This window comes from Sebastes umbrosus, chromosome 10 (genome assembly GCF_015220745.1).
Source record: "Sebastes umbrosus isolate fSebUmb1 chromosome 10, fSebUmb1.pri, whole genome shotgun sequence".
Classification (NCBI taxonomy): Eukaryota; Metazoa; Chordata; class Actinopteri; order Perciformes; family Sebastidae; genus Sebastes; species Sebastes umbrosus.
In genome coordinates, this window is record NC_051278.1 from 12,190,821 (window position 1) to 12,212,970 (window position 22,150).

Here is a 22,150-nt window from a genome sequence, read left to right on the forward strand (position 1 = left end):
ATTAAGGAGAAGAGTGGAAATCAAGCTTGATATGTTTTTTTTATTACTCACATGAACAAGACAAGATGATGATGATGGCTTTCTTCTGTCAGAGATGTGACATTTTAATAAAAATGTGAATTAATCTCAATTTAGCACTGAAAGACAAGCAGCTATACTCTCAGAAAAAGCATCATTCAACCAGCTACTTTGCTGGACAGTGAATGTATGATAAAATGAAATGATAAATACATTGTATTATGTGTTAGAGGCTGTGTAGACTGGATGTTGCATCCCAGGCAGAGTCTCTGTGCAGTGCACTAAAAATCCTCTCTGATGCCTCTTAGAGCAGCCTCAGTCCTCTTTACATGAAAATACCAACACAGTTCACTTAATACATGAAGCCTCCACAGGTGCAACATCATTCCTCCTGCAGGTTTGAACAATCTGCATCAGCTCATTTGCATTTAAAAGCTTTTTGTGATGGATGCAATTTAATTTCCATGCATGCACTAGTGGCTTTATACTGTCTCTGAGTGAGTGAGTGAAATCTTAAAATGAAATTTCATGAGGAAAAAACAACAGTTAAGTAAGTTGATGTGATTAAATTTATAACACATGCACAAATCAAAAAGGAGCATGCAACAGTGTTGTAAATCACCTGTGATGCTCGGAGTCTGATGAGGTTGAGACGCAGCCGTCGGACAGCAGGAGAGGAGAGCCACGACAGCAACAAATGATGTGTTGGTTGTTGGTGAAGAGATGGAAACTGACGCTCGTTAAGCCAGTCAAATGCACAGTTTCCCCGGAGGATGCTCGCAGGTCATCGACGTGTCTCTGCTCAACTTTACACCACCACAGTGTGATGAGAGATGAGAGAGAGAGAGAAGAAGCGCTCCTTCTCCGTCTCCTGCGCTCCAGCCGCTGCAAGAGGCGCTCCGGCAGCTACTGATGCTGCTGCTCCACACTGGCACTTTATTTCTCACGGTGACAAGAAAAATAAATAATTTAATAAATGAGTTGAACTGGAATGAGTTCAGCCTCTCGGCCGCTAGATGGAGCAGTTTAAAACGAGTGAGGAACAACAGGCAGTCAATTAGAGAGGTGTCTCAGGTCGGTTCATGCGGTTCAGTCTCTGCTGTGATTAACGATTTGACTTCATTATCTGGAAGAAGGAAGTCGTTTGGTCGCTGTAATGTGTGTTGCTGAATGAGGAAAAGACTACAGCACATTAGCCTATATAGCTGCTATACACGAGGAGGGATGTCAGAATGTAGTGTAACCTATTCATTATGGTTAATGTAACAGAAATAGTCTAAATGAAGAGTTAACTGGAGAATAAAATGATCAGAGGCTGGCAGATCATCAATCTAAATCCTCTCTATGGTCCTGCATATTAAATAATAAGCCTTCTCTACACTGCCAGCAATGAAATGAAATGACGACTTGTGTCTATATTTTTTTGCCTATTTATATTGCATCTTATACACATAAATATATACATATATAAATACATATACTGTATATATACATACACATTAATATATATTTGTGTATGTATATATACAGTGTATATATATGTTTATATATATATGTGTGTGTATATATATATATATATATATACACATATATATATGTGTGTGTGTGTGTGTGTGTGTGTATACATGTACTGTATATACACACACACACACACACACACACACACACACATATATATATAAATATGTATGTGTGTATATATACATATATGTATATACTGTATATATGTGTGTATACTGTATATGTATATACATGTAGATTCAATATACATTAAATATTTTATTTATTTATAAATATAGGTTATTTATTATAAATATATATAACTTTATATATATATACACACACATACAGAATATACATATATAAATAGCCTATTTATATTGAATCAAATATATACATATACAGTATATGTGTGTATACAGTATATGTATATAGATTCAATATAAATAGGCTATATATATTTATTATAAATATATATAACTTTATATATGTATACACACATACATGTGTATACATATATACATAGCCTATTTATATTGAATCTAATATATACATATATACAGTATATACATGTATAAATACAACGAGATAATCAATGTTGTTCACTTCACCTGTCAGTGGTCTTAATGTTATGGCTGATCGGTGTAGATTCGATATAAATAGGGTATTTATATATATTTATTATAAATATATTTAACTTATATACACACACACATATATACATATATGATAGCGTATTTATATCGAATCAAATATATACATACATACAAATATATAACTTTATTAGGCCTATTTTGATTTTCGCTTGGCTACTTTATAAGCTACCTCTGCTCGTATAGGTTTAAGAGGGAAATACTGCTTCTTACTTAACTATATTTATCTGACAGCAGCTATAGTTACTTTTCAGATAAAGAAAGCGTGTACAGCCATGCTAGCAGCTCTCTGAAGAAGTAGTACTTGTACATCACCAGGCTAACATGCTAACATAGTGATAAATGTTAAGCAGGTAATGTTTACCATGATCACGATCTTAGAGCTCAGCATGCTAATATTTTTTTAATGAGCACTTAACACAGAGTACAGCTGAGTCTGATGGGAATGTCATAAGTTCGGCAGGTATTTAGTCATAAACCAAAGTTGGACAAATACATATTTTGACCTGATGAGGGCGCTAGAGGAAAAGTCAGGAGAGTCAATTCATCCTCTGGGGACCATGAATGTCTGTACAAAATGTCAAGGTCATTTTTTCCAGTTGTTGAGATATAGAGATAGAAATTTGAGAAAATAATATCATGCAGTGTTATAGAATACATTAAACCACCCAATGGTGATGAAATAACAGTATCCATCAGTAAGAATAATCCAACCTTATGATTTAAATTATAACTCCGACAGAGATCAGTTTACCTGCATACCTGTCGTGTATCTATACTTTTACTTTTATACCGGCTATATATTTAACATTGTGGTATTTCTACTTTTACTTCTCCCACCTCTGGTAGAATGATAACTGTTAAAACCCACAAATTCACAAAAAAAAGTGCTGAGGACATGACCTCAGTGTGCAGCCCTGCATGCAGATAGGGAGATATACACAGACAACCTACAGCACAACCGGTTAAGAAACTACAGTGCTCTCAAAGAGACAGAAGCCTATAAATAGCCTACTATAAGAATATTATAGGAATGCAATAGATAAAAAAAAAAAAACACAATGTAAGGTGTCCAAAACTATGTCACAAAAAAATGACAAGTTCCTTTAAGAGCATAGTAGTGTGTAGATTTTAAATACCATAAACCCGCAGTTATGAGTTAGAGTATATTATGCTTTATGATAACAACACTGGCCTATATAAAACAGTGGAAATCTACTGCAAGAATAGCCAAAGTAAGGCACCACAGACATGCTAGTCTGTCCCTAGAGGAATATATTTAGAGAGCTGCTGCAGTGATTTCTCATCAGAGTTTGAGTGACAGTCCTGCCTGCCAATTTACCACAATCTATCAAATGGTTATTCACCTAAACAAACATATTCATTTACTTATTTACCTCTAAATTGCTTTTTCAAAACTGCATGATGGCAGCGCGCTCCACAAAATGGGCCCCTCACTCCTGCCACTGTGTGTCAGGTTGAAAAAGGAAATCATTAATATAGCATTAGAAGCTGGCTGTGAACTCATAACTGCCCTGGGCACCCATCAGCAAACATGCAGTACTGTTCTCTGCTGCTACACCTTCCCCGAGGTTCAAATGTCATCCTTCACTGTCATTACATTTTCTGCACCCATTAACTATTGATTATCTCCACTTCGGCGTTTCGAGGCCTCCTGTGGAAGCGGCCCACATGGCTCGCTATCCGCAGAACAGAAGTGCCCACCTCCTTTTAAAAGAGGGGGAAGTCAGAGTCACAGACGGGCGAAGAGGGACAGACCTACCTGCCCATTAGCACTAGGCTTGAGCGGACAACTGAAGGTTAAGTTGTTCTTTTCTGGGACCCCGTGAGAATTTTTGCCACAACATTGAATATTTACTGTGAGGTTAGTATGAGTTTGCCTCTGTTTTTCAAGGGAGTGCAGGTGGAAAAGTTTGTTTGGGCAGCAGCTTTGTGCCCTCTGCCATCAACAAACTGCATCCATAATACTGCAGACTAACTGCTAGTGCAGGGTTGTCTTTGTATACCTGCCAAAAACAAATATCTGTGTGTTGCCAACTGCTAATGGCCGCTGTTACTGCGCTGTATACTTTTATATATTTCATTATCACTGCTGTTTAATGTTTAACATGTCCAGGCTGTAGATGCACATCTCCTCTTTGGAGAACATTATCTGTTTGCTATATGAGTCAGATTATTCTGGGTGTCTGGTCAGACAGAAACACAGGGTAAATACAACCTTATTCATTTCATGTTTGTTGATAAGATTACCTAAATGTCAGGGATTTGTATCAATAAAAAGTCCAAATTAGATAAATATCACGTCATAACCCAATAGGTGCTCAAATACCTTGCATGTATACAAAGTCTTACTTTTGTTTATATGAAAAGGAAAAAACATAGTTAATGCTCTCTGTGTTAATAACTGTAATTCCAGTGAGAGTGGAAATGTATTTGTCTGATTTATATACAATTAAAGCTCAAAGCCACTATAGAGTAAACAATGCATAAATCAACACAAATGTAACATTTTCTTCACTAACAAAATTATAAGAAATCAACCAATCTGTATTCATAAAAAGTCCCATTTATTTCAAAGTCATTTCATCAACAAATATTACAAATCTGCATTGTTTGGAGGGGTAGACCCACACCAGAAACACATGAATAAAACATTTATGATAATAATTGCTCAGCATCCATTCAGATGCTGAAAGTTGGAGCATTCCAGTCGTTTAGGGTGGAAAATAAACAAGAAACGAGCGTACCAGAGACAATAAATGAGTTAGTTCAGGCCAGTCCCGCTCTACAGGATTACTGTGTAGAAATCCACTAGAATCCAATGTGGCTTTAGGATAATCCATCAGAACTGCAACGGCGCAAACGCTACTACAGAACACCCAAGCCTGTTAGCACTGATGAGAGCCTATAGTGAAGGAAAGGTTAAGTTGACAATCCTTGTAAAAAGAAATACTTAACACACTGACTTCTACTGTACAAGACAAACATTTTAACAGCCTGCTGCCAACAAAGCACCATGTCTTATGCACCGGATTCGACTGTTATCAGGCCATTAAATAGGCGTTATCAGTCACTATAAGCACCATAGATGTGGGTCATTACGGGCCTACTACACCTACTACGTTGTAAAAATGAAAGTGAAACCTGAAAGCAACATGTTCTCACATGTTGTCAAAGTAAATGAAACATTGCATTTTGAACACAAAAAAAGGCTTCTTTAGGTTTAGGCAATAAAACTACAACTTCTTTAGGTTTCGGCCAAAAAAAAGTGTTAGGTTTGGGTAATGAAACTACAACTTCTTTAAGTTTAGGCAATAAAACTACAACTTCTTTAAGTTTAGACAATACAATTACAACTTCTTTAAGTCTGGGCAATACAATTACAACTTCTTTAAGTCTAGGCAATACAACTATAACTTCTTTAAGTTCATGCAAAAAAAAAAAAAGGTTTGGGCAGTAAAACTACAGCTTCTTTAGGTTTAGGCAAAAAAAAAAAAAAACATAGTTAAGTTTAGGGAAAAACATTGTGCTTTGGGTTAAAATAACTACGAACACAAAGACAATTAGACATTGTTGGTTCAATGCGAACTCCGGTCTCCTGAGTGAAAACCTTGTGTTTTAGCGCCTGACTTCCTCTTCTGCTCCTGTCATATTTACTAAGGTCGCTGTCGTTCTTTTATACCTTCTTTGGTTGATTAACCATGTGAATAGGTGATAAAACCTACTAGTAGGTGTAGTAGGCCCCTTCAACCCACATCTATGGTGCTTATAGCGACTGATAATGCCTATTTAATAGCCTAACAACAGCCTAATCGGCTGTCTTATCGTTTGCATTATCTAACAAAAAATATTGTAATCTAGCTACACAGATAGAAAACTAAGTCAATATTTGCATCATGGAAAATATCTCTCCTGGAGTCATATAAAGCTCTGTAACATGAATCCATTTGAAAAAATAGCTTTTTTTCTAGGATACTAATACAAGCCTGAGTTACCCTCAATAATTGTTATGCATGTCTGCAAGATAACACTGAGTTAATATGCACCTCTGCTGCCTGTTTTAATTAATGAGGACATGTTTTGATACTACCAATCCTTTCAGTCTGTGTCTATTATTTTCCCAATTTATGGAAAACAAATGCTACACTGGCAAAACTCACACACTGGTGTAAGCTATTTTTAGGCCTATATGCTCAATTTTAAATATTTTCTCATCATTTAATAATGTCTTACCGGTCAGCTACACTGACTAGACTTCAAAAGCAGACATCAATAAGGGGCGAACTTCTGCCGGTCAGATTTTTTGATGCCAGAGGTTTGCATTTTTGCAGTGTAAGGGCACAGACCCTGAGCTAGGCTGGAAGCGGCTGCTGGGTGGACAGCCAGGAGAGTTTTCATGCCAAGCAGGCTGGAAACGGGGACGGCGTAATGTGGGGTTTGCATGGTTTGCAAGGCGGAGGGAGAGTGGACGTTAATGGTGGGGGCTTGGGAGGGGGCCGCCAGCATGGCCATAGTGGTAGCAGCAGCGGAGGCAGTGGGGATGGACTGAGCGAAGCTCATGTTGAGGTCAACTGGGGTCGCAGAGGAAGCGGCCTGCATGGTGTATTTAGCCATCTCTAAGCTGCAGGTCGTGACATTTGAGATGGTGAAGGGTTAAGAGGAGACAGTGAGAAATGAAAAAGGGGAGAATGGGTGAGACAAAGGAGAAGGGAGGTGAGAGAGAGGAGAAAACATAAGTATCAAAGAAGGAATGTGTTAAAAAGCAGAGACAATAGAAAACGGAGCAGTGAGATGGAACAAATCCAGCCTCACTCTGAGCACAATAACTCTGCCCTCATACAATAGCACAGTGTTTGGCTGTCTTATCATCAAGCCGCGGTGTGATGCCCTGCCGGACGTGGACGCCCTGCGTAATGTCTTACCTAGCGTTGATGAGGTACTGGGCGACGCTGATGCTGGCTGGCGAGCCCGTGATCGTGACTTGGCGCATGGCTGAGCCATCAGTAGCACTGGCAATTTTGATGTGAGCTCCAGAGACCTGGCGGATCTCATTGATCTTGCTGCCTTGTCTTCCAATTATGCAGCCAATAAACTAGAAAGAGAGACAGTGGAAACATGTAAATGGCGAAACAGGTCATGTTTTCATACTTTTCAGGAATTACATTTCAAAACAGAAGAAAACCAGATTCCCAGCTGTGTCTTTGTAGCAGCAGAAAAACATGATGCAATGTACCCGTATTACTAACACATCACACTGTAATTGTAAGATCACATGTTAGTTACAGATACTGTGAATATTGTCACTAGAACACTGGCTAGTTTGACATTTTGGGAGACATACTTATTTGCTTTGTTGTCAAGAGTTAGATGAGAAGATTGACACACTAAATACGAAGCTACCACCAGCAACCGGTTAGCTTAGCTTAGCACAAAGACTGGAAACAAGGGGAAACAGCTAGCCTGGCTCTGTCTGGCTACCAACCAGCACCTCTAAGGGGCCACGTCCATCAAAGCGTTTCCTGAGGCCAGTGTAGTTATTTAATGCTATGCAATGGAAGCGCCACATATTTACGCTATGGTAAAAGGGCGCCGTTTCTGCACTGCACGTTTGACTTTTTTTTCAGGTCGCAGAGAGTTGAAAAATGTTCAACTTTGGGTAAAACGTTACGCTCGTCACTGTCGTCGTCCATTCACAGTGGAGGAGGAGGGGCGGGACAACTACCACAAAGACGTGATCAAATGTGTTTATCATTATGACTATGATTTGGTCTTATTGTGTACGTTATGCTATTGTTTTTATTGTTTTTACCATGGACTTTATGCTGTCCTCATGTCTGGAGCACTGGACCAAACTAATATCCCCGTGTGGGATCATAAAGTGGATCTGAATCTGTATCTGAACCGAATGATCGTACTCGCCAAGATGTTTCCTCGCCTTCAAAATCTTATGACCCCACATAGATTGGCAGGTCCGTCCTCTCTCCCTCTACATGCTTCCCTTCATCCAGAGCAAGGGGCCAAAGCAAGCCATCTGCATTGTGCCGACATATTTACTTCTGCGAATATATGGCGTTTTCAGCTGGGAAAAAACACAATGGTGGACACAGCACCTAAAGCTCACTTACTAACATGTTATATCTTGCTTGTTTAACCCATACAAAAACCAAAGTGTAAAAATGCCTATTTGAGGTATTTAAGTCTCAGCTGGTTGCCTGGCGATCTCAGGGCGTCAACAAGACTCCAGGAAGTCAGACGATTTTTGAACAGATTAAACAAGCATATCAGATATAACATGTTAATCAGTGAGCGAGCAAGACTTTTTCAGTATGCTGAGTTTACTGGCTGCTGGCGGTAGCTCCATATTTACCATACAGATATGAGAGTGGTATTGATCTTCTCATCTAACTCTCCGCAAGAAAGTGAATAAACAATTTCTCAAAATTTCAAACTATTAGATCCCTTAATCAACAGCAAAGGTTAGGTTGTACAAATATAAACCTATATAACCTATGATTATGTGTAATTCTGAGATTATATATGATTCTGGTGATTTAGATGAAAATAATCTTATCTAAGGCTAAAGTAGCATAGCTAATAGACTGCTATGTTTTCTATTCTTGGTAATATTCAAGCCACAACAAGCTACTACAATGATGATTGCACTGTATTTATGTAATAATCTATGTAAAAAGGATGAATCACTTTCTGCAGCTAAGAAGGTGAAGGTTTTTGTGTCCAAAAATTCCTCTTTACAGCTGTCCTCCTGAAAAGTGTTAATGAAGTGAGTAACATGAGGATTATCGGTGTGAGTTTTAGTGCTGGAAGAATGCAAACAATGTGGCACTTACATCATTAGGTATTGCCAGCTCTTGTGAACTTGTGGGGGCAGATATATCCAATCCTGCAAAGTAGGACAAGGAATGCGAACAACAGTTTGGCACTAATGGCTTCCACTTTCATTGCATGACAAGTTAACCTAGTTATCACTGGTACACTGCTAAATTAGGAACATGAAAATGGCATATGGCAAGAAAATCTTTCTAGACAGACACATTTACAGTTTATACACACATTCTACGCACAAATTTTTACATTGCTGCAATAAAATAAGCTACATTTTCTTGAAAAATCAGTATGTTTCATAAAATCGATCACACCAACCGTGTCTATATATAATTCAAATGTTTTGTCCTCAGTTAGTTGTGGCAGAGTATATGAGTACGTGGGGTGGCTGAGGTCAGGGATGGCCAAAAGAAGACAATGTTAGATATGGAGGAGAAATGTTGCAGAGGTGGAGGATGGGGTCGAGAGATTAGGATTTGTTTTTGGAGAGGGAAATTGGAAATTTTGGGAGGATATGAGAAATCGTGAGAAATGGTTAAATATTTACTAAACTGTAAATATTTCCGACATTTTTCACATTTCCCTCTCAGAGAACTCTGCTGTTTTGTATTTTCAATCTGTCACATACTCTTTTGGATCATAAATATTTCAGCGACTAACTTTGTTGATAATAAACTAGTTTGGTGGCTCAACCTTAAAACGTCACTCACGTTATTTTCTGCTACAGTACGAATGCCAATGCAAAACCTAACGGGTCATTTTTGTTATGAAGCCATCTTCTACAAAATAAGAAACCTGTGAGAGAGTGTGTAAACTCTGAGAGAATGGAGACATCCTCGTTCCTCTCTGAAGTGACAAGGGGGTGTTGATGGTGTGATTCATGGAGGAGTGAAGACAGAGGGATAGATGGACTTCCCCGGGGAGCCGTGGGTACGTACCAGGGAAGGTAGGGTTGCTCTGCCCAAGGGAAGGGAGGGGGATATGCTGCATAGCCAACTGGTGAAGCTTGGTCAACTGCAGGGTAGGAAGGAAGTTAGAGCTAACCAATCAATCTGGATTATTTCAGAGGAGCTGACAACTACAATACACAGCCAATCTGAAGTTCACAAACATCACAGATAGTGTCAGTGTGAAGAGAGCATGCTGGCTTCTCCTGGCAGTCATCTGAAAATACAGTCACATCTCCGGCTATAAAGCTATCACTGATCATGAACTTTCATTTCAATCAATGCATGCTGCTACAATGTGTTAGTGTTAGTAATGTCAACAGATCAGAGTTATTTCATCTTTGCAGAGTCGGGTACACAGAGGGCATAGTGGTGGCTTGGAAGGAGTGGGCAGGAGGTCATTAATGTGTCAGTCACTTACATCTTGATGCGCAAAAGCATACTGTCCTGGAATAGCAAAGGCCTGAAAGGATTAAGAGAAGAGGTTATATGACTGGGAGGTGCAGACATGTTCGTCACTTGAAATGTGAATTTGTCGCCGAGTACAAAGAGAGCTGTGAGTGCATTCCTGAAAATCCATTCCCTTCCTCTTTTCCATAGCTCTAATGTGTATGGATTTTCATGGAATTTCATCTAAATGTCATCTGTTGTTTTTTACCCCCTCTTTGACCATGGCCAGAAATCCAATAACATAAACAGATGTCTGATAGGTCAGAGCAGACTGAGCCAAATTCAGGACAGCTGATGAAAAACACGAGCTTCAGTCACGACATCTTTCAGGTCTCACACTGCAGGGGGAATTATTAATGTAAATGACTGTCATTCATATCTCCCACACAGGCTGAACACTTTCTAATGCGATCATTATCTCATCTTACTGCTTACAGCATTACAATATGAATAGCTTATTGCTGTATAATTACACAGATGTGTCCCTCTAGTGGTGAAATGTGCTTAATGAGCAGCATGACTCTGAGCTCCCACAAAAATAAGGAGCCTGTTCAGTTGTTATGCTTTTAACAGAGCTGCTGAAATCGCAGCTAACAGCTCCCGTATTGCTACTTACTTGTGCAGAGTGTTGTGGTGCTAATACTGCATGGGCTCCAGCAGGCATGGCCTTGGGACGGTAGGGAATAGTCGCTCCTTTTGGTGGAGACTAGAGACACAGTCATGCAAACCAAAAAGGCAGAATTTTATACACTGCAGAAGAGAATTCGTACAGGCACTGATGCATTTTATATCCCCTGTTTAAATCGCCTGCAGAATCTCTTTATACCCCTTTCATCGGTTGAGAGAGTTACATGAGACCCTGGACCAAAGCAAGCTATGATACAGATGTGAATAGACCTGAAAGCTGAGGAGATTTTTTGAGAATACAAAGAGATCAAGCGGATGAACTTTAATCTAACCTCAGTCTTCTTACTTACAGGAATCCATTTTACATATAGATTCAATCTTACATAAATAATGATATGTGATAGTATAATAAACATCAGTGATTCCCATTTAGGGATCCTTTTGCAGTTACAGTGGGTATGTGGAGAACTCAACTAATTAGGGCCCTGTCTACACGTATACAGATATTTTTGAAAACAGATATTTTTCCCTCAGTTTAAAAAAAAAGATCTGTCCACACGACCTTCGTTTTACAAAATATCTCTGTCCACACTCGAATGCAAAAACGACTTCAAACTAGGGCTGTGTATTGGCAAGAATCTGGCAATACAATACGTATCATGATACAGGGGTTACGATTCAGTATATTGATTTAATATAAGCTTTAGCCTTGCAGGAGTAAAATGTGGACTGAAAATATCCTGAACACCTTTTACCAGCTCCTAAACAAATGTGACATACTTGCTGCCTAAATAGAGCGGTTGAACGTGAAGATCATCTGCTGTCTGACAGCGCTTACCTCCAGCATGACAGAGCAGATGTGTCGTACACACTGAGTGATGGCCTGTGGAGTGCCGGAGATTGTGACAGCCCTCTCTGTAGAGTCCGGCAGCATGTCTCCTGCCACCTGAACCTGAGCGCCTGTGGTCTTAACATCGCCAGACAACAAGAAGAAACAAAGGCTATTTATTGCTGAAAAGAGCACACCATCACCCAAAATTGAAATGCTGTTTTCAAGCACCCGCAAATTACCCCAAACACATTTTGACATGCAGGGAGCAGCTGCAAGCCAAATAGCAATATGTGCTCCAATATTTGAAGAGGCGTACACAAATATTGTCCATTCAGAACGAGTATTCACCCTCCGTCGATCTTTACAGGCATAATCAGTGGGATTTTCATGAGCGGCAACCAAAAAAATGCACACATTTCAAGGGAGAGAAAAACAAGAAAAGTTTGACTGGAGTATTTGATACTTGAGGTGTCGAAGCAGCAGGGAGGGAGGTTTTCTGTTCCCGTTTGGGGGCAGAAAAACAACTTCCTAATAGAAGACAAAAAAAGAAAAGGCCTCCTACCCTACCTCTCTGATCTCTTTGATCTTTGAGCCTCCTTTGCCAATCAGCGAGCCACACTGGCTCCCTGGGAAAACCAGGCGAAGTGTCACAGGTGGCTTGCTTGTCACGTTACTGTTTGTCATCGCTGCGGTAATATCCTGAGGGAGGATTCAAAAATATGTTGTTTTTTTCAGCACCGACTGTAAGAACGTCAGCTTTATCTAACAAGTCTCTTTTTTCAGCCGATTCCACTGTTATCAGGCCATTAAGTAGGCGTTATCGGTCGCTATAAGCACCATAGATGTGGATCAATAGGGGCCTACTACACCCAATCGTATAGGTTTTATCATCTATTCACAGGATAGATCACCGAAAGAATGTATAAAAGAACACGACAGCGACTTCTAACAACCATAGAAATTATGACAGGAGCAGAATTTGAAGTAGTGCTGTGGTATTGACTCTGTATAGGGTGTGGGTTTTGGGGTGATTGATGGGACACGAAACACAGAGGTTACACCCAGGAGATTGGGGTTCGCAACCTGTTTGAAACCAACTACCTGTAGTTCTCTTTGTGTTCACAAGTGTTAAGTTTCACTTTTGAAACATAGTTATTTTAAGCCAAAACACAATATTTTCCCCCAAACTTAACTAATGTTTTTGTTGCTTAAACTTTAAGAAGTTGTAGTTTTGTTGCCTAAACTCAGTGCTCAAAGTGGGCCAGTACTCACCGGTATACAGTACCGGCACTACTTAATTTTACTCCTTGGCGTACCGTAACTCCATATCAGGTTCTCTGGGAGATTCATAATAGTGATTCATAATGGTGCAGCGGCAGTGTATTTGCGCCGCGCCTCATAAGCAGTATGAACATAAAAACAATGTTGGGAGCATCTGGGCCGACGCCACGGCACGGGGAAGGTGGGGCGAGAACAAGGGTGCTGCAATTTATCAATACAATGTTCACGTCCTTTTTGTAAAATAATTAGTGAATTGTTCGTCATAAATTATTTTTTTATTTCTGAACAAATATAATTAATGAAACATTATTTAAAAGTTTTCTGAAGCTGCTCTTTTAGAGCAAACATTTCCAGAAGAATTAAATGTTCAGACTCAGGCTGTGATGTGTTTAAATAATAAAATCAAAAGCCTTCAAATTTCTTTTTAAGAAACCAAATATCTCCTGGTATCTTTTATTCACTGTTGACATTCATCATGTGTCTCTTTATCCTGCTGCATAATATATAGGAGCATCCAGACTGCTCCTAAAACCTGAATGATACCCGACTATAGTCTATAAATAACACAAGAAAGCACTTTAACTATTAACACTAACCACACCACCTTAACCCTATAATGTTCCAGTTGGAACATTATTAGAGTATTATAGGCCTACTATAGAAAATGCGAAGCCCATGTATAATAATAGCAATAAAACCACAGCTGATTATGACTGACAGTATAACATGCTTAAAGAAATAATAAATAAATAGGAATGAGTCACAAGAGATTGCTGATAACGGCCGACACACGCCAGCATGTGAATAATTGAGTACTGGCACTTATTTTTTCCCACTTCAAGCACTGATCTAAACCTAAAGAAGCCTATTTGTTTGGGTTCAAAACGTAACGTTTCCCTTTAATAACATGTTGGAACGTGTAGCTTTTAAGTTTCGCTTTCACTTTTACAACTTAGTAGGTATAGTAGGCCCCTAATGACCCATATCGCTGGTGCTTTCAGCGATCAATAACACCTACTTAATGGCCTGATCACAGTCGAATCGGGTGCTTTTTTGCAAGACTGAGGAAAAGGTGCATTCAGTGTTCTTCAGACAAAATCTGTAAAGAATGTCCTTAAATTTTCATGTAAAACAACAGGATTTTAATGACAATATCTGAAGAGTTGCAGATGAGCTTGTTGCATATTTGTACCTCCTCAAACTTCTGTGCGATCATGGAGAAAGCTTTGAAGATGCCCTCTGTCGGCCCTGTGATGGTAACTATTCTCTCTGGAGATGATCCCTCTGATATGTTGATACGAGCACCGCTCTAGAAATCCAAATACACAATTAATCCAGCCCAATTTATTGTAATTGATCTGCCAGAACACATTAAATTGTACGTGTTTTCACATTACGGATGTCAGAGCGAATGCTCACCTCCTCCCGCATTTTCTTGACTGTTTCTCCTTTCTTGTGTCGTGTAGGAGAATATAAAACAGTGGACTTGATTAGTTTTATACAGAGAAGACAATCAGAAAGAAAACAGTGTGATGTTGGTGGTTTGTAAAATATATCTACCTTCCCGATTATGCTGCCAACTTCCTGTGAATGAAAATATAACAATGCTCAACAAGCAAGTGGCAACACACACGTTTTTTTCTTAACAGCTTTTCACATTTAGAGCGGAAGTAATCATTTTAACAATGACATGCTATTACCAGACCATCAGGATATCAATTATTTGAAACTGTTCCTTATCTGGTCTATTACCTTTCCATGCATCAGCAGCCTCAGCGTCAGTGTGACATTCAGAGTCCCATCTGAAACCATTTCCTCCTTGTCAGACATCCTCTGTGTTTTCTGAACTTCAATGTAAACCCTCTGCAAAAAGAAAGACCTTGTTTAAGACATTTCCTGTGTATAATGAGCTCTAGTATTTCAGGTGGTTCAATAGATTATCAGAATCAGACTTATTTGCCAAGGACATGTTCACATACAAGGGATTTGACTTTGCTATTTTGCATTTCTCTCAACAAGTAGAAATAAGAGCAAGTGACAAGGACAACAAAGATGGAAATATTTTAAAAGAAAGAGGTCAACTACAAGATCCTCATTTTTTACTAAGTCAAACTGTGTGGAGAGTATAGTACTGATGAAGAGTGGTAGAATGTAATTACATACATTTACTCAAGTACTGTATTTAATTACAAATTTGTGGTACTTGTACTTTACTTGACTCTTCTTTTCATGCTACTTTATGCTTCTACTCCTCTACATTTCAGCAGGAAATATTGCACTTTTTATTCCACTACATTTATCTGACAGCTTAAGTTACTTATTACTTATTATTAGTAAGATTTTTGCACACAAAATATTGATGAGTACAACTGAAACGATTAGTTGATTTATTAATTGATAGAAAACTATATTGGCATCTATTTTGATAATCCTTCAAATCCTTTTTCCTGAAAAAACTAGGGCTGTCAAAGTTAACACGATAATAACGCGTTACCACAAGTTTGTTTAAACGCCACTCATTTCTTGAAAGCATTAACGCAATTTGTGATTTTTATGTCGTAGCGGGCTTTTAAAGCTAGTATCATATGAAACTAAAAAACCTAAGGAATACATTGGTACCTACCATGTCATAATAGCTTGTGGGGAAGGAGGCTAAATAACGCTCCAAACTTACGCTAAACTTTGGCGAGGAAAAACCGTCATGGCCATTTTCAAAGGGGTCCCTTGACCTCTGACCTCAAGATATGTGAATGTAAATGGGTTCTATGGGTACCCACGAGTCTCCCCTTTACAGACATGTCCACTTTATGATAATCACATGCAGTTTGGGGCAAGTCATAGTCAAGTCAGCACACTGACAACACTGACAGCTGCTGTTGCCTGTTGGGCTTCAGTTTGCCATGTTATGATTTGAGCAATTTTTGTTATGCTAAATGCAGTACCTGTGAGGGTTTCTGGACTATATTTATCATTGTTTTGTGTTGTTAATTGATTTCCAATAATTAATATATACATACATTTGCATAAAGCAAGCATATTTGCCCACTCCCATGTTTTATAAGAGTATTAAATACTTGACAAATTCTCCCTTTAAGATGCATTTTGAACTGATAACAAATTGTGCGATTAATCATGATCAAATATTTCAATCAATTGACAGCTCTAGAAAAAATATTTAATTATTACAGCTTCATAAATATGCAGATTTTCCTTTGAGTTTTTTTCATTATTAATTTTGAATTTGAACCATTTCCAAAGACCAATCAATGAAGTAATAGAGAAAATAATCAGCAGATTAATCCATAATGACACTAGTCATTAGTTGCAGCCCTGTGTAAATTAGTTACAGCTGCAAACATTAAAATGCTGCTTACATGTTGATGCACGAGTAATAATAATCTCATGATACAATATATAACAGTCTAAGAGGACATTTTTCTGCATTGAGTACCTTAACCTTTTGGAATATATAATATTACATATTTTTACTTAAGTCATTATTTCAGACTTATTTCATGACTTTTACATGTAAAGAGTATTTTCTTCAACAGATTTCATAATGGCGGCCGCGTCATAAACTTTCTCATTTTACAGCTAAACCGTGCACTACAAGATGATTCTGAAAACATTTTAGGCAAGAAATAGGCATTAACGTAACATTATATTGATTCATATTTGATCAGCGCTGCCTAGTTTGACCGTTTGGTCGGAGTTTGCGAGTGATTGACAGCCGGCTCTCATAGGCAGCAGCTGGATAGCAGACCTCAAATCAGTTCTTACTGCTTGTTTTCCTACGGTAGGTGAAATCTTGCAGATGCCGTTAGGAGCACCGGAGGACATCAGAGGCACATGCTTTCTTTCAGGTTACCTGTTTCATGTACTACTGTCACAATATAGCGACAGTTTTATAAAAATACCTTTTTTAATCATATTTGCTCAATCTCGCCTACTTCAGCTTTAAGTAACGGATCTGAGTAACTTCTTCCACCTCTGCTGATGAACTTCACATTTCAATAAATTTCCTGCCTTCTTTGTCTGTGAAGCCATTGTTGTTATCATCACTGCTCATGCTAACTACCCGCTTCTTCTTCTTCTTCTGTTTATTACTATCAAACTGCTGCAGCTGCAGGAAATGTGAAATGTATCATTTCCTGTGCTGGAAAATAGCAAAGAGCTACCCGACACAGTAAATGGAAAAGCTTTCATGAACTGTGTGTAAGCGGCATCATCGTTGTTAAATCGGTCTGCAGTAGAGATAAAATAGCTCTCTCTTTGAAAATGTTATGGATCATTACCTTAACTATGTGTATAACCAGAAATCATCTTTATGCTGCTGAAAGGAGCCAGATTCCCTTTTTTAAAGAATATATCAAGGGACTGATGCTCTCTGAAGAGTTGTGGATCGTTGTTGTTTGTCTTCTGACCGTGTAGCGGAGGAAGATAAGCCTATCACTAGGTGCAATCTTCTTCACATGGGACCGTGTCTTTAGTTCCGGCTAAATACAAGTTGTGAGTGTCCTTTGGATAAGATAAGACACAAAGGAAGCCACTTGTGTTGTAGAGGCCTGCGGATCAAGCGATGTGTGTGTGTGACTGTCTCTTAATATCACACCACACAATGTCGGCTCTGTTGTGGCCGCGTATCCAATTCGTTGTATTTGCAGAACAAATAAAGAATGTCTCGATGCAGTGTACGAAGGGCAGCTTATTGCACCATAACAGACGGAGAGAAGACTTTAAGGCTACCAGGGACAAAGGTCACCTTGTTTATTAGACCATCATGGCTCGGAGAAATGATTTCACACTTTGTATTTTTTATTATTGGGTTCGGTAAAACTCACTGTTTGAGAGACACTGTACACAGAAAATTGACTCGGATGAAGAGTTTGTAACCAATAAACTAAAAAATCTAAATGAAAAAAAGGTAATTTAACAAGGGATGGCTTACATGGAGGTGAGTGAGCAGTCACATGTGAAACTTCACCTAACACCTGTTAGCTTAATGGTGATAAAGGGGAGGGAACATGTCGGCACGCTATCGGTGAGTGTGCATGAGGTGTTCCCAGTTAATCCAGAGTTTAATTCAATCCTACTCTAAGGTTTTAACAGTGTGCACACTGGTGTGTTTAAAGCAACAGTTTGACATTTTAGTAATGCGCTTATTGGCTTTCTGGTGGAGAGTGAAGGCCTTTACACACCGAGTGTGTGACGGATAAACAACAACAAAAAATGACAAAGAAAATGTGAAATACTTGCCTGCGAATATTATATGTCTAGGGCTTTTATTGTGAAAGGTAAGAACGTACAGAGTGGATCTGGTCTGCTGCCTTTGTCAAGGTTGAAAGGACTAAGGAGCTTCCATGTTGTTGTTTCATAAATGTGACGCAACTCAACCCATTGTGCACAACGTGATTGGTTGATGCCTTTATTCGCGGTGAGAAAGCTCAGAAAATCGACTTCATTTCGGGAAAAATAAGTATGTCAGTTTTTCGCCACTAATATTCACGATTTGTGTGAAATGACAAAAACAAAAGTTTGAAAAAAATTGACAAATAAACAACAACAAAATATGACAAAGAAAAATACTCGTCTGCGAATATTATATGTCTAGGGCTTTTATTGTAAAAGATAAGAACAGACAGAGTGGATCTGGTTTGCGCTGCCTTTGTCAAGGTTGAAAGGAGTAATAAAGTTTGCCGCTCTGGTTCAGACTACGGAGCCTCTGTGATGCACAACGTGATGGTTGATGCCTTTAAGCTCATAAAATCAACTCATTCTGTAAAAAAAGTGTCACTTTTTCGCTGCTAATATTCATGTTTTTTGTGAAAGTATTCATGATAAAACAGCAGTTCGAAAAATTACACTGACGTAGTGTAATGGCCTTTAGAAGAGAAGGTCGATACCACTCTCTAATGTCTGTACAGTAAATATGAAGCTGTAATCATCAGCCGGTTGGCTTTAGCTTAGCATAAAGGACTGGAATCGGGGGAGGAAACAGCTAGTCTGGCTCTGTCCAAAGGTAACGAAATCCCTCTAAAGGCTCACTAATTAACACGTTACTGTACATCTCATTTGTTGAATCCAATAATAAGAAAGTGTAGAAATGGTGTTTACGGAGGGTTATGTGCTCAGACTAATTAATGGCTCTGACCAGCTGCCAAGCAAACAGTGGAGACTCCAAGAAGTCACTGCTCCCAGCCAAGACATAGAGCGGCACATAGCACCCTGTAGGGGGTCAACAGTGAATTGTTATTTTAGTTTCACTTACTTAATCCCTGTAGAGATTAAACAAACCAAATATAATGTGTTAATTATAATTAGTGAGCTTTAGAGGGAGGATTTTGTTGCCTTTGGACAGAGCCGGGCTAGCTGTTTCCCCCTGATTCCAGTCTTTATGCTAAGCTAGCTAACCGGCTGCTGCTGTAGCTTCATATTTAAGGCAACAAAGCAGCGTATTTCCCAAAATATCACACTATTTCTTTAAAATATGACCTCCCACAGGACCCCTGCTTAGATACTCACACAAACCAATAAATACCGCCATCCCACACCTATAAAAAAGACCAACAATGAGTGTGGGTTTGACTCAGGCATGCTAACTCTGACGATAAACACAATTGGCATTGGAAGAAATGTGGCAGTAAATAACAAGTAAATAAAAACATAGTTTTCCAAGAGCAGAGACAAGTTTACAATAAGATATTGTTCTAGCACATTCCAGAGTTGGTAATACCTAAAGGACTTACTGCTAACATGACTCGCAACTATTCTCCTCTGTGCGTATCATTATAAAGTTACTGTTGAATACATCAAATAAACAGCAACATCTCCGTCTAATCCTATAGGCCGGGATTTGTTTAGTTAATGTTAAGACCCTTTTGACCCATTTCTGTCACCTCTAGTACGTCAGCGCCCACTCACGACTTCCCGAACCAAAACACTGGTGCACAACAGCACCCTCGGAGTATACATGATAAAACAGATAATCTACAGGAACACAGCTCCCACAACACTGACAGGCAGAAATGTGCTTCACACAATACAAAAAAAAAAAAACAGGGCATTAATCCTTGAGGGAAATGGAGAACAATGTCTAAGTGGATTACTTGAGGGGTTTCATGTTTTCCAAATTTGAGGCTTAAACAAAGCAATTTTTGAAAATGTAATGCAAGATTATTGTATTTTAGAAGATTATTACATATAATAGTGCTTCAGTTTAAACCTCCTAGAAAGACAATAATTCAAACTAAACATTTCAAAACTTGTTATTTATCTTCATCATAAAGAAGATTTCTACGAAGCTACGACTAATTCTTAAATATCTACAGTAACAGTCTATTTATAACCATGACATATCAGACTATAAGCATGGGGCCGTGCAGCGTGGCATTCTCCCCCAACACAAAGGTTACACTATCACAGATTCACTATGTGATCAATCCATTGTGGCCCAAACTATCTTCTGAAGTTAAGAGTGCAACAAAATGCATTTGTGCTGATAAACAACAGCGCTAATGGACTAATGGGAGTCATGAGTGATGCATTAAAATGAAGACACACATTCTTTAGCTGTCTTTAAATATGCCGAACCAAAAAACGACGGCTGAATTAAAAAGTTAAACTTGGCTAAACCCCAACATTACTGTAGTCTGCACATTGTTAGAAACTGAGCTGTGAAGGCGTCTTGACCCTTGCAGTTGTAGCTCAGTGCTCTCAGCGAGAGGCCTGTAATGCAAGAATGATTAGTTTAAAGTACGACCTTATATACAGAATACTCCTCTTCTGTATTTCTGGTATCTCCTATAGATGAACGGCCTCTTGAGTTTGTGGTCCGCGTTCAGTGTTTGCCCCCTTTGTTGTCAGTTATCACAGAGTGGACAGATGGTTCCCTGTGCCCTCAGGACCGGCTGGAGCGGAGGCTGGCTTTGCTATTCGTCCTCAGCTTAGCCCAAGATAAGCCCCTACGCAGGGCAAAGTGAACCCGCATCTCCTGCCTAATTCTCCCTGTCACGGCCACCAAAGAGGCGTTCCTCCACACGGAGATCCACAAGCCGAAGAGAGGCCTGAGGGCAGGGCAAAGAGGCGCTTTGGCTGGACGCTGTCCAGCACAGATAGAGCAGGCTACAGTTACAGCCACCACAACAAAAAAAATCTAGCCCTTTGCAGTCATCAAAAACACACTGAAGAGAAGCTTTGTTAGTCGATGTTGCTCTGAGACTAACAACTCTGCATGCTGCTGTGTTCTTCATTAGATTTTCAGAGAGCTTCCTGCCTGCACGGGGCCGGTATTTCTCTAAAAATAAATCACCCTGTATGAAATCGGTGCTTTGTACAAGGGACCCCAATAATTGAGGGCTGGAAAGGACAATGTGGCGTTTGGAGGTATTATAGTGATGTTAAGCCACAATGTCTTCACTGGGGTGGCTTCTCCCCCCTCGCATGCCTCGGCCCTCCCCCACACCCAAGCCTTCTGCCCTTGTAATGCGGCCATACTGGATACAATACAGCCCTTCTGCACCGAGAAAAGTCTGTATTCAGCGTGAGCTTCAAAATTGTGAAGGAAATGAATCAGTGAAGCATAAGTGGCATATTTAATTACTACTCACTGCGTTGCACGGGGACAATGATGGCTGCTGTGAGCCTCATGGCAGTCTATCAGACATCTAAGCAGGCCACATTACGTTACAACCAAGATTTCAACACAACTCCCAAGTTTTATGTCTGTGATTAAGAGGACTGAATATCCTAATGAGAACGCAAAGATGATTCACTTTTTAAGGACTTTTTCAGGGTAGGATATGTTAGGATTAGGGGTTAAGGAAAGGTCAATAAAAGTCCAGAAAAACTTGTTCAACGGCGTCTTTTTGTTTCCAAACTACAAACAGAAGCTGAAAGCTGTCGAGGGCATGGCGCCCGACAAAGTATGTGACAGTTATTCTATCCTTTCAGAGACCATGAGATGATCAGGCATTTCATGC

At 39.3% G+C, this 22,150-nt stretch overlaps 2 protein-coding genes across 3 annotated transcripts in view; both read right to left on the reverse strand.

Annotated features, from left to right (window-relative positions):
- Window positions 1-935, reverse strand: part of vwc2 (von Willebrand factor C domain containing 2) — a 28,052-nt gene extending 27,117 nt beyond the window's left edge. The window contains exon 1 of the mRNA XM_037781378.1: window positions 641-935. The gene's annotated coding sequence lies outside the window, so the exon portion shown is untranslated. The remainder of the gene's footprint in view (window positions 1-640) is intronic.
- Window positions 936-4,721: 3,786 nt separating this feature from the next.
- zgc:110045 (uncharacterized protein LOC664755 homolog) lies at window positions 4,722-21,404 on the reverse strand. Of its 2 annotated transcripts, none has more exons than XM_037781300.1 (13): window positions 20,932-21,401; window positions 14,925-15,035; window positions 14,733-14,756; window positions 14,592-14,624; window positions 14,365-14,481; window positions 12,459-12,590; window positions 11,898-12,026; window positions 11,049-11,138; window positions 10,404-10,445; window positions 9,974-10,049; window positions 9,041-9,093; window positions 7,115-7,284; window positions 4,722-5,097 (listed from the first exon to the last, which is right to left on the reverse strand). In XM_037781300.1, exons 2-13 carry the CDS (start codon window positions 15,000-15,002, stop codon window positions 5,061-5,063), a joined length of 981 nt encoding a protein of 326 aa, XP_037637228.1. In that variant the 5' UTR covers window positions 15,003-15,035; window positions 20,932-21,401; the 3' UTR covers window positions 4,722-5,060. The 2 variants fall into 2 exon arrangements, with proteins under 2 accessions (XP_037637228.1, XP_037637227.1); XM_037781299.1 differs by lacking the exon at window positions 4,722-5,097 and adding an exon at window positions 5,769-6,813 and having other exon boundaries at window positions 20,932-21,404.
- Between the last annotated feature and the right edge of the window lie 746 nt (window positions 21,405-22,150).

Bases quoted from the DNA above. Each gene is read 5' to 3' on its own strand.
- zgc:110045 (XM_037781299.1), bottom strand. From the start codon at position 15,002: ATGTCTGACAAGGAGGAAATGGTTTCAGATGGGACTCTGAATGTCACA. The intron at 11,139-11,897 runs GTAAGCGCTGTC...CTGTGTCTCTAG, and splicing joins TCTGCTCTGTCATGCTGGAG to TCTCCACCAAAAGGAGCGAC. The intron at 6,814-7,114 runs GTAAGACATTAC...CACGACCTGCAG, and splicing joins CAGTACCTCATCAACGCTAG to CTTAGAGATGGCTAAATACA.